Source organism: Pseudochaenichthys georgianus, chromosome 21 (assembly GCF_902827115.2).
Source record: "Pseudochaenichthys georgianus chromosome 21, fPseGeo1.2, whole genome shotgun sequence".
NCBI classification, from domain to species: domain Eukaryota; kingdom Metazoa; phylum Chordata; class Actinopteri; order Perciformes; family Channichthyidae; genus Pseudochaenichthys; species Pseudochaenichthys georgianus.
Genome location: NC_047523.1, coordinates 35,696,962 through 35,709,853, shown reverse-complemented (window position 1 = coordinate 35,709,853; position 12,892 = coordinate 35,696,962). Strand labels below are relative to the sequence as shown.

Genomic DNA, 12,892 nt, shown 5'->3' with positions numbered 1-12,892 from the left:
ATATATCTCCTGATCTGAGTCAGCTGAGCCGTATCTGGCCGTGCAACACTCACAGTGTCACATACTGTATGCAGAAGTATTATTTTAAGCAACACATAAGTTGACGAAACACTCGAGACAAATGTAATTGAAGTCAGATCGTGTTTTAGACGGGGCAGTGATATCATAAACCTGTTAATGTACGCATTCAAACACTTTTTCTTTTACCAGCTGTATTCACCTTGCAGGTGCAGCTCTGTGGCTTTTATCCTGGATAAAGTGTTTAAGTCATGGATGTTTAAAGTTTAACTTCTTCATATTTGTCTAGTATTAAAGTTCACTTTTCATTCAGGAAGTATGACGCTGCGCTGTCAGTGCGCTTCTCCATGTTTGTGATTGGTCAAATGTTGCTAACCCCGGCCCTTCCATGTGAACGCGCACTCAGCCGGAAACAGAGAAACCCTGGCTTGAGTTACCGAGTTGATAACCAGCGTCGTAGGACCGCTTAGCGAGAGCGCGTTTGTTAGGGTAACTCGGGTAACTCAAACATATCCATGTTGAACTGGATTTGTAGTACAAGCCTCTGTGCCTAAGTTGTTGTGATTATTTGGGGGGGGATTTAAAATACATATCTTTCTTCAATTCTATTTATGTTCCTATTATAAAAAAATGTATTAATCCCGTTGTATTTCTCTTGTGTTCTGTATTAATGTTTCTTGCACATATTTTATAGATTTTTTCATTTTATCTTCACATATATATTGTATCTTCTATTCTATATTTGTGTTCTCTGTTTTTTCACTATACTTTATTTTTGTATTACATTTAATTTTCCACTACTCTATGTTTATATGTAAGTTTTATTGTATTTTTTTTTTTACATATTAAAGTATTTTTGTTCTTAATTTCTCACAAATGTTTTAATTAAATTCATTCGTGTTTTTTTTTTTACTATTCTATATTTATGTGTCTTCCAAACATTTAGAGTACCGTTTCATTTTTTGTACTGTACTTCGATTCTATATTAATGTTCTCTGGTTTTTGCAATACTTACTATTTATTAAAGATGTTTTCAACTATCTTCATGTCAGCACCAATACACTAAAGAAAATGATCGTGTCTGTCGTGACTTCCCCATATGTGAACAATCATGAATCAACTCACCTGGTTGCGGTTGAGGACATCCTTTTTGCGCAGTGTTTTCATGGCGTAAAGTGCGCCCGTGTCCACTTTACGGGTCAGACTCACTTCGCCAAACGCACCGATGCCCAGAGTCTTGAGTTTGATGAACATGGATTTGTCCATCTTGGCCCGGCGCAGTCTGTTGTAGTTGGACTCTTTCTGGTTCAGCATCTTCCTCATCTGCTCCTGCTCTGCCTCCGACAGGCCGGCCTGGGCCGCAAGGAAAGGGTTAAAGAAAGATCATGACGGGAATATACAACAACGCTTTGATAAGCAATTTATTATAACGACCAAGGAATGTGGCTGCTTGACCCGGCGGCGCCCTGGCCTTTGCCGTCATATTCAACTGATTCTTCTGTCTGGGTCTGACTGCGGTATTTTCTCAAAAAATGCTTTTCAATCATTTAAAGTACTTGAAAAGGGCAGAGATCAAAGTCATCACTCGGGACAAGTGTGAACTCATTGGCTTTTCTTTTCAAGACAAAGATGTTTTTGTCTAAAACAAAAGTCCTGAGGAACAATTCTTCTTTCCCTGAACGGCCAGAAAACTAATTTACTGAAAACAAAGTATAAACATACACTGCCATTGCCTTTTAATTAGGTACATGTCATCTTTTGTATTGGTTTAATTTAACTTATTAATCGTATTTGTTTTTTATCGTTTTTAATTCTTATGTTGTTACTGCTGGCTTTGGGATGGAAAAAGATACCCGTGATCTTTCATACCTTTCTTTTATTATTTCTTTTACAAATTATTATCGTTAATGTTCTACTTTTTGCTTGTTGAGTGTTGCAGAACTTTCTTTTAAAACCTTTTTTGACTTCTTACTAAATAAAACAAATAATTCAGAACCACTGGTGTGTTCCTTTTGATACTATTTAAAAAATGCCTTCCAGTGAGGCCGAGCATTGCAATGAGGATATCAAGAGTTCACTAAATCAAATCACAGGATATGTAGGGGTTATATGCTTTGCTGCACGGTGCTCAAGACACTTGCTACAACTTGCATGTTCATTTCAAAGACCTAAATCTTCACGGTGAGTTTAACTAAGTGTCTTTTCTCTCTGGGTGGTCTTACCTTGGACATCTCCTGCTCCAGCTGAAGCCTGCGGTTCAGTTTCTGCTGGTGCGTCTTCATCACGTTCTCTATGTGCTGCTCCATGTAGAACTTGAAAGCGAAAGGCGAGTAGGTCTTGATGCGCGACTCCCTCTTCTCTTCATCCCGCCCGTTCTTCCTCACGGGAACAGGGGATGTCTGGATCTGCTTCTTGTCTTTCACCGTTTTCTCTCCCTTGCCCACCTTGGTCTTCTCCTTCCCCTGCTGGCTCTCCTCTGTCTTCCCGCTCCCCCCGCTGCCTCCATGTGAGCTCCTGCTGTGATCCTGAGCTCCACACATCCCTGCCTCCTCTGGCCCCGACATGAGCAGGTTTTTGGGGTACGGTGGTGGCGGGCAGCGGGGCTCCTGAGCCGGCTCCAGGGGGTAAGTCTCCTCCGGCATGTAGGCCAGAGGCTCCCCTGCTTCCTGAGCCGTCATCCAGCTGGGGTGACATGGCCCCACGGCTGTTTTGGGCTCCGGCCTCATCACACGGATGCTCTTCACGGGCTGCTGGATGGGCGGGGACGTTACGGCCGTGATGGTGTTCGGAGGGCCCAGCGAGGGGTCCTGTTTTCCAGCTGATGGAGGAGCAGCCATCGCAGGCCGGACACCATTCTGCCCCGCAGAGCGACTGTTGAAGGAGTTGGTTCTGCTGGGGACTCTCACCTCCCCCCTGAATGGGCCTTGAGGCTGGGGCTGCCTGGCTTGAGGGGCTCCTTCAGGACCCGGAGGCCCCGCCCAGTGGTGCTCGTACAGATCCAGGTTCAAACTGGCCCTGGATGGAGTCATCAAGCCCTGGGGCATGTCGGAGAAGTCGGGGCCCATGGATGCGACACCTACTGGGGAGCGGGACATCATGTGGACCTGGTGGGACGTGGGGGAGGCCTGCCGTGGGTGGGAGTGGGGGGGCAGGTACAGGTTAACGGGATACCCTCCCCCTGGAATGTTCTTGCCCTGCATGTTGACGTAGTTGTCTTGGGGCGCCATGGGGGGCGGGGCCATCTTGTTCTGGAAGGAGGCGGTCCTCTTGACTCCGTACCCGGCGGGCTCCATCATGTGAGGCCTGCCGTGGCCGTAGTCGTAGTGGGGGCCGGGGACGGGGCCCCCTGGTGGCGGAGGCTGGAGCTGCAGCGGCTGGCCCGGGACGTTGTAACTCATCATGGCTCCGTGCTGCTCCATGCTGCCGGGGTAGCCCTTCTGCTGGGCCCCCGGGGGGTACATGGGGTTGCCTGGGTTGTTCTGAGGGGCCATCACTGGAGGGTAGGAGCCCATACTGGGAGGGCGGCCCATCGGGTTTCCCATGGCAGGACCCTGTGATGCACCGGACGGTGGCGGCATCATGTAGTTCATTACGGGGGGAGCGCTCATGTAGGGTCGGGGCATCTCCCCCTCAGGGCCGTAGCCTCCCTCGTACATTTGGGCCCCCATCGGGTGGTAGGGAGGAAGGCCCTGAGTCTCACCTGGAGCTTCTAATGCAGGGCGGTGGTCCATCGAGTTGGGCATACCAGCTTTTCCTGAAAGGACAAGCAAAAAGACCACTCAAAATATTAACCATGATCTGATGCTTTATTTGTAAAGATTTCCCCCCTTTCTTTGTACATTGGGGGCCAAATGTGTTGCTAAAGACCAATCAGCAACATACAGTAAATACAGATGTGGTGAAAATATAGGAACAGAATATAAAATCTACCACATATTTAAACTTATATAGAAGTTATGCTTTAAAAAATAAGCGCACAACTTTTTGAGAACTCGAAAACGTGTAATGGATCTCTGACCACCGACACATGTTGGCCAGATGAATGTACCGTCAACGAGGTTATTAGGGTTGCATATTTACTCCTAATCATTTTGCATTTTATTCACTATAACTATTATTTTATCTCTGCACTGTCTTCCGATTACTTTTCAATGATGACCGTAAATAAATAAATAAATAGTTGGAAAGAAATCGACGAGCCAAAGTCAACTTATTGAGGTGGTCTCCATACCTGGTGAAGTCTGCTTGATGACGCGGACGATGAGTTCATTTCGAGGGTCGAGGTAACTCATCTTGCTGATGTACTCTAAGGCCGCTTCGATGTTCCTGCTTCCCGTCTGCTTCAGCGCCCGCACGGCCATCTCCTGTGAAACAAAGACATGTTGACTAATATAGTACCATTCCTGAGATCTTAAATATTATCAAAACCATGGGTAAAAGGAAAAGGTAGAAAGTATTTGACCACTCAGAACCCTAACCACACGACCCTTTGTATCCATTTTAAATAAACAACAACAAATCAATATCACCCTTACTTTGCGCGAAATCAAAACATTTATATGACCAAATCTCAGACTGATTTAGGTGTCAGAAAACTAAACGCACAAGGCAAGCAATGAGACAGACTTCGTGTAAAGGATACTGGGAATTTGCAAACAAACATTAAAATGGTTTCTGGTCGACAGGAATCTCAAATCTAAGATAAAGGAGTTCCCCGTCATCAATACAGCAGCACAGAAATTATCAAAAATAAAAAATCTAATTTGAATAATACTAAAAACACCATAGATTAAGCTTGAAGGTGTTAATAATAAGCAGCTTTCAAAACGTATCCTTGCAACCAATTGATTGCATTTTTCCAATTCTTCCGAGGAAATGACCTTTTATATAATCGTTTGCCTTTGAGCTGCTCAACCCTTCAGTCATCCCGGCTCCAACAGGTGGGTCTCTGTGAAAGCCCACAGCTATGTAGGTCACCAATGTGAAAAATGTTGGTTAACCACTCTGGCATTTTCTATTCATCAGCTGCCGTGTAATTTATACTCGGGACACAGCGGCAAAAATGTGAAGGGGGATTCATGCAGAGCGTTCCTCTCGCGAATCGACCTTTTATCAAACGATGCCGATCATTCCTCTGGTTCATTTTAAAGCAGCAGATCTTAAAGCTCAGGATTCAAAATAATTTAAACCCCTCCAGACCAAGAAGCTTTAAGACATACTTCGTTTGACAGAAACTATTTGGGTTCTCATGTTGGTTGAAATGTTGGGATTTATAGCAACATAATGACAAAGGAACACAAAAGACAAAATGTTAGTTTCATGGACTTAAATCAAAGCAAAGTGTCCTTTAGAAGCATACGAATTTACAAGAAACATATCATAGTAAAACAGAAACCTTATTTTTATAATTGTGCCATTTCCCTTGCTATAATCCATGATCTGCCCCGTCTGCACAGCTCAGAAACTGTTTGAGTACAACATACTAGTGTACATGATTTATGGTACTTCGTTATTCTCTCTTCTGCCCAAATAGGTCTATTACACAACCAGGGTGCAAGAAGTATTCCTATTTTAAGTTAAGTAAGAATGGAGAAACCAGCTCGCGTGCGCTAGAATTTGAAAGTACACAACCGAAAAAAAACTGCCCCTTCCTTCAGACTTCCTCACAGAGCCCCTCCTCCAACACACACGAACGCGCACATGACCAATGAGGGCACGAGATAAGTTTGTGCCCAGATGGAAGGCTGACAGGCAGGTAGGCCATCCAGTTACTTTAGCCGGGCCGGCTCAGATGATTGGTCGTGCTTTTTACAGCGCCACGGCTTCCACAGATGATGTTTTTTTATGTATTTATTGTTAAAGCATTTCATGTATTCATTGCTATCGGGATGTTAAGAGCATTCCATGGAATATAACAAAAAGTGTTTCTTACCTACCCCACCTTTAAGTAAGTTTTTCTTTAAAAATACACTAAGCAGATGATACATTTTGATGCTAGAAATCTTTGTTTCCCCATTTTTTCCCTACGTTTACATTGTTCAAATTAGTTGCTATTGAGGTCATCTTAAAGTACATTTTTTAAGTAATCGTTCCACCCCTGCCAGATTGCTTTGCAGAAGTATAAAGTGGCCTAAAATGCAAATGCCTAAAAATAGTGCATCGGTTTCTGTTTATCTACTTGCATCCTGCAGAGTCACATCTATGTATTAGCTAAATAACTTGAATTCACCTCCTTGGTGTTTTTCACAAAGACACAATCCTGAATCCCGTGAATGCAAACATTGAGGCGGTCTGACCACACCTGGGAATCTGAGTTCCTCTTCACTGTGTGAACCAGGCGACAAACTTCCTGTCTGTTTCACAACAGTAAACAAACAGCAGGGTGTGAGATAAACACAAAAGAAAAGTCTGTCCTTCCCTCAGCGACGGAGGGACCCACACCTGGAGAAGGAAATCCCCTCGTAAGGCAGATGACTTCACTGCAAAGACGTCTCAGAGCCGACACTCCGGTGCCCCTGCAGGCCAAATAGAGTAACAGCAGCCACAAGCTAAAGCATTTCATGTTGGTTTGATTTGATCTACCAACCCTGCTGACAGCATTCAAATCTACTCATTGAAATACATTACAACAATAAACTATAAATAACATTGTGTGCTTTATATGTAAAACCCACATTCATGTGCATATTTATCAGTTACGTGTCATTATCAAAGCAAAGGATGACGTGGTTCCCGACGCCATCACGCTGCTGAGCTATTATAATACATCTTAGAAATAAAGCAATCTATAATAAATACAAAAGCACGTTAGCGCTATAATCCTTAGTCTTTTTAAAAGTTGACGTGTTGTCAATATCAGATGTCTTTATATGTTTTAATACGTTTTTTTGAAGCACTGTGGCCAAGACAAATAAAGTGTCAATGTCTTCTTTTATAGGGTGGCTGGTTCCTTGAGTAACTTCACTTTAGGGCAATAGATACATCTCATTATCTCAATTCAAAGTATCTGAGAGCTGTAGTTTTACAAACAGATATATATAAAAATGGTGGCCCGCTATTATTATACATATGAATGATTACTTATGGACTTCAGCAGTGGGCTTTCCAATCCTCGTCCCAAAAAGAACATTGAAGCAGAGCCCATTCAGCTGCTGCCAGACTCTAACAAGAACCAGGAGAAGTGAGCACATTGTTCCCACTCTTAAATCTTTACAATGGCTTCAGGATCATTGGGAGATTTAAAAGTGCTGCTGCTAGCTCATAAATCACTCCGCAGTCAGATGGAAAGGGAGATGGAAACAAACTTCCTGATTGTCTTCGCCGTGCAAATACTTTGTCTGCTTTTAAATCAGATTAAAAGCAGACAGTTTTCTTTTAATTCATTTTCTGTGATGCACTTTCCTTTATTACGGACTTCCCCAAACTGAATAACGTGTACCACTTCTGGCATGCAAGCTTCAGCCTGGTGGTATGCAAGAGCTTTGCTTATAAACCTAACGGACGAGATCTTCCCGAAGACGTCTTCGGGTGGACTTTTGAATGCAAGTAACTATTGCTTAGCAACTACACTGCAAACAACAAATGGGTGTTGAAATTAGCAGGAGGGAGCTAGTTAGCGATAGCAGTTAGCAGCCAGTTGACAGCAACAGCCTCATACTAGGGCCCAATCCCAAACCACGCCCTACACCCTTCCACTCGGTCACGGAGTGAGCTTTGGGACGGCCTCCCCTCTCTCCGGCAGAAACAGGAAATGCCGTAACTGTATGTAACAACGGTTTCAAATCAGCATCTCTGACAACAAAATTAAAATAATAACTAAAATAAAACTCCAAACATCTTTCATCGTGTTACTTTTTTGTAAAGCTCTTTTAGTTTTAAACCTGATGTTTATAAGCTTCTTAGTTTTTGCAACAGTCTGTAAATATACACAACTTTATAATAAAATGCACACTCGTGCTTTGGAACAGCACTTGATGTGGTGGACCCTCCGCTCGAACGGAGGGGTAGGGTGTAGGGCGTGGTTTGGGATTGGGCCTAGGTTAAATAATTGAGCTAGCAGTTAATGGAGGTTCTATTTTGACAAACCTATTCAGTACAAATCCAAATGAGATCATAATGTGTTGAAAGTAATCTTGCAAAACGTATTTTTATGAGAAACTTGAATATATAAAAGTGGAATTATGTAAAGAAAACTGGCATGTCATGGGTTAAAATTCCAACAATTAATGAATATTTGGCAGTGATGATCAGGATTTAAGTTTGGAACAAGATTGAAGTTTAAAATATAAAGAAATAAATAAGTTTATGGCAGTTTTATGAAAAATGTTATTCTCCAAAGGGCATTCGAGCAACTTTATCTAAAGTGAGGCCCGAGGGTTAAAAGTAGGAGCGCACGGCAACCGTGGGCACAGTCAGCTCTCAAAGCCAGGAAATGCCAAGGCCACACACTTTCTATGCCGTGCGCGCGTGTGTGTGTGTGTGTGCTGCGTAGCCAGTAGAGAGAGCAGGCTGCCAGAGCCGCCCTGTAATGTCACATTATGTCCTTCTCTCACTCACTTTTCTCCCTCGTTTGCTTTCTTCTGCCTCCTTGTTTACAAAGTATAGTTACTGGTTTAAAGTCTTTCAGATGGGTGATTTATGATAATTGTTGAAATAGGGACAACAAAGCACACTTTAAGACAGTCTCTCTTTAATGTATTTGTGCAATGATCATAAGAGCTTGAATGTGTTGCACTGTTAAGGAAAATGTTTCACTTAAGACGACTACATTGAAAGTATAACTTGCATATCAAAGGATTAAGAGTACATCATTGAGATATATCAATGCCCTTCATTAATGATTTCCAGATGATAAATACTCTAGGAAAGGACGTTTGGGGGAAATGTAAAGAAAGTCTCTAGCCAGCTGAAATCCAAACGCCTACCTCCCACCACGATGTGGCTCTGCTCGCTACTATGACCCACGTTCTAACAGTCTAGTGCTGTTTTATAAGATCGGCTGGCACGCCAAACCACATTTTATTGGATATATTTATGTAACCCTTCCTCACAGGAGAGAAAAGAAGCATTGAGAAATGTTTGGACACATGGCGTATGAAAAGAGATAAATGAACATGGGGCACAGGATGAGAACTTGATACATTTTTTATTTGTCTTTAAATACTATTGATTTTGTTGGCCTTTTTGATGTGGAAGTGCCTGGATGTGTGTGTGTGTGTGTGTGTGTGTGTGTGTGTGTGTGTGTGTGTGTGTGCGTGTGCATATCACGGCGCTGTGCTAAACGCAGAAAAAGTAAAAAAAGGATTGAAATGCATTTTGATTGATCATTTTGAGACCCACAGAAGATAAGGGTTGTCCTTATCAGCAGCTTTTGTAACAACTTTTCCCTATTTAATAAATGCTTACTTTTGTATTCCAAAATAAAACACCAATATCTGTAATAAGTAAACAAATATTTGGTTTACAGAGGACATATAATGCTCATTTTAAGGTTCATATGCGTGCCTCAACTGTGACATTTTTACGTGCTTCAATTTTCAAAAGTTTTCACTTCCTTCTCTCTTGGATTGCGTGTGTGCGCATGTGTGTGTGTGTGTGTGTGTGTGTGTGTGTGTGTGTGTGTGTGTGTGTGTGTGTGTGTGTGTGAGTGTGAGTGTGGAGGCTGGCCTGGTGACCCCGGCTGTCATGGCGACAGATGTTCAGTGCTCAACATTCCTCAGGCAGCAGGAATTCTAGCTATTTTCTGGATAGTTTCTCTCCCATCTTTCTCTCCCTCCGTCGAAAATATCCAGGCCACATTTTGTACCCTTGTCATAACGGTCGCGGGCCGCAAGCCACACAGTTATCCTAAACGCATAATCACAAGCACACAAACTCCAAAACCAACAAGCTGCTCTGACAGACCAACATAATGAACACAAAAACAAACTGTTTTTTGGTTGTTGTCTTTTTGACCCAATTCTGAAACCTACGGCAGTTTAAATGAGAACATCCAAACCATATGGAGGACGATCAGAGTGCAGATGGACGACGCGCCAAGGGGAACATGCATCATCTCCACAGAGCCATAAAACCTCTGTCGTGACTCGTGATGCAACTCTTCCTTTTCCTCATCCAAGGTGCAAAGTGTACCGTGCAGCTGGTTAAGAAACGATATGCATTGATTCCCTTCAATATATATTTGTTATAAGTTAAAAAATGGGATACTAAAAGCAGTGTTTCCCCTAGGTTTACTGCTTTGGGGGGTGCTGCCTGCGCGGGGGGGGGGGGGGGGGGGGGTGGCATTAACATACATATATATTTTTAAATCCTCTGGAACAGAGAGAGAAAGAGAGCAGCTGTGGATTACTGCTATTGATTAATGCATCATTGTTTCTTAGGGTCAAAAACACTAAACTTAAAATGAAAGCGTTTAGTTTATTTAATAAAAGAGCACATGTTCAATGTGAAAGTGAAAGTGAAGAGATAGATTAGTTGAAATTTGGTGCTATATATAAAATAAAAAATAATATTTTTTAAACACCTTGAAGTTCAGGCGTGGCGCAGCGCCCCTCCAAGACAATGGTAGGGGAACACTAAAAAGTATTCACAACAAACATTACATGTCACTTGTTAGACGCTTTTATCCAAAGCGACTAACATACTCAATACTGGGGGCAATCCCCACAGGAGCACTTTGGGGTGAAGGGTCTCAGGGACACAACGACATGCTGACTGCACCTTGAACCCGTGACCCCCTGACCCCCTGATCCCAACACCAACGGACAACCCACTGCGCCACACGCCTCCTTAGTCAAACCTACTCATAATGATTAGATTGAGCAAGCGGTTAATTGATTATTTTATCCCGTCTTTCCGGTCAAGTTTGGTTTTCTTGGCTACACTTAAGGGCCCTCTCCTGCTCATGTTCAGGTTCATATCAGCATGTAGTGTCTTACTGGGACATGTCTCCATGCTCTAATGTCCAACAAGCTCTTTATTTCTCTCATACTGCCTGTGCTGCAGCACCTCTTTTCACCCTCTGTCTGAAACCAGAGCCCAGTCTGCTCTGATTGGTTAGCTGGCCGGCTCTGTTGGGATTGGTCAACCTTTTAGAGATGTCGCCCCTTAGCCTATCACGTACGATGCGTCAGAGCGCTGGCCAATAGAAACCTATACAACACTACAGGAAAGGATAGGCAGAGAGGAGAGATTGTCTAAAGGAGCGAGTAGTTTCACTTTTCTTAAGCGTGAACACAGCTTCAAAGTCCCGCCCGTCGGCCCCATCGTTACAACAACAGCGCGCTGCGTGTTGCTCACACGTAATATGCTCAGCCGGTACTAGAGTCCGTATGCACAGCTAAAGGCCTGTGAGGAGCTCAGGGAGGAGAGCGAACCCCTCCTCCCCTCCGTTTCCTTTCTTCCCCTGTCATCTCGATGCGTGGCATGCAGCCCCACACCCTCACTCCCCCTCCAAAACATTTCCTCCCTTTAAATAAAGAAGAAAAGAAGGCGATTATGTAACGAGCCACATTGCTCTGTAATTTGCAGCTGGAGAAGACAGGAGGGACAAAGAGGAGGAGGAAGTGCGCTGATAAGAGTTGAGTTCAACAATGTGAGGAGGAGGAGGAGGAGGAGGAGGAGGAGGAGGAGGAGGAGGAGGAGGAGGAGGAGGAGGAGTTAAAGGGAAGAGTTTTCAAGGACAGAAGTAGCTGGTCTATGGAAGCCATTATTGTTTTTGGCTTGTAAAATAAAACATGTACTGCTTAGTGGCCTAAAATGGACTGGCAACAACACACACATACACTAGTGTAGTCAAGTGTGTGTGTGTGTGTGTGTGTGTGTGTGTGTGTGTGTGTGTGTGTGTGTGTGTGCAGGAGATGAGAGGTAAGTCAAGGTGTGTGAAGACAAAGTGCAGTTTGAAGTCAACATCTTGGATTAGCACAAGAGGCTTTTGAGAAAGAAAGAAAAGATGCAGAAAACAAATGACTAACTTTTTGAGTTTAATCTTGAAACAAAGTGAAATGAACATTTGGACGTTGACTGACAATCGTTGTGAATCAACAATGACTTAAAAAGTGTAAGAGAAGATGAGATGCGTAGGGACGGAGCTGCAGAGGAACAAAGAGTCAGACATGTCGGGTGGAGGCCGGACTTCAGCAGGAGGAACTGCTCCACCCTGCTGCCATTGAATGTTCACTTCCTGTTTGCCCGCACTCATTCACAAAAGGTGGAAGCAACGGAGGTCAACCAGCTGCCCTCAAGATATTCAGTTTGTTCTGGGATCTTTGACGGGCGTTTGAAATGGATCTCACTCGGTTCTTGCTTTTTTAGAGCAACACACGGCAGCAATGTCTGGCTCAGGTTAAGCGAGCTCTAAGGCTAATGATTATCAATGAACGTTTTATAGTTGTACGTTTGGTCAAAGCTTTGTCAAAAATGTAAATAAAGGAAGTACATATTTCTAAGAGGAATATTTACTAAGATATTTACCAATATATATAATATTTACTAAGAGGAAGTACATATTTCTTTCCGTTTTCGGTCTTAAATAATCTTTCTTTGATCTTTTCAGTGTACTTGTTGTCCCGTCTGCACGAGTATAGACGAAACCAAGATGCATAAACTGAATGCTCACTCAGGAAGTGGCCCCTGAGTAACAGCATCCCCATGACATGTTCTCAGTGATTTCTGCGGCTGAAGGTCTGTGTAAAGTTGGCCCTCCCTTCCCGTGGAAACACGCTCTTTGGACGGTTGGGAAATCCACCTGATATTTCAACATTTCGTTGCTCGGGTCTGCGTTATGTAACCGCAGCACCGTGCACTTGGCAGGGAGCTCTTGTATTGTATTGCATCTGCGAGAACATGGCACCCTGCTTTCATTAGACATTCCTGA

At 43.4% G+C, this 12,892-nt stretch overlaps 1 protein-coding gene across 2 annotated transcripts in view; it reads right to left on the bottom strand.

The window, feature by feature from the left end:
• Positions 1-12,892, bottom strand: part of lats2 (large tumor suppressor kinase 2) — a 31,333-nt gene that overhangs the window by 7,778 nt on the left and 10,663 nt on the right. For both annotated transcript variants that reach the window (XM_034109536.2, XM_034109538.2), the window contains exons 3-5: positions 4,250-4,382; positions 2,241-3,772; positions 1,144-1,371 (exon numbers count right to left, since the gene is read on the bottom strand). In XM_034109536.2, coding sequence (XP_033965427.1) covers positions 1,144-1,371; positions 2,241-3,772; positions 4,250-4,382 — 1,893 coding nt within the window. The remainder of the gene's footprint in view (positions 1-1,143; positions 1,372-2,240; positions 3,773-4,249; positions 4,383-12,892) is intronic.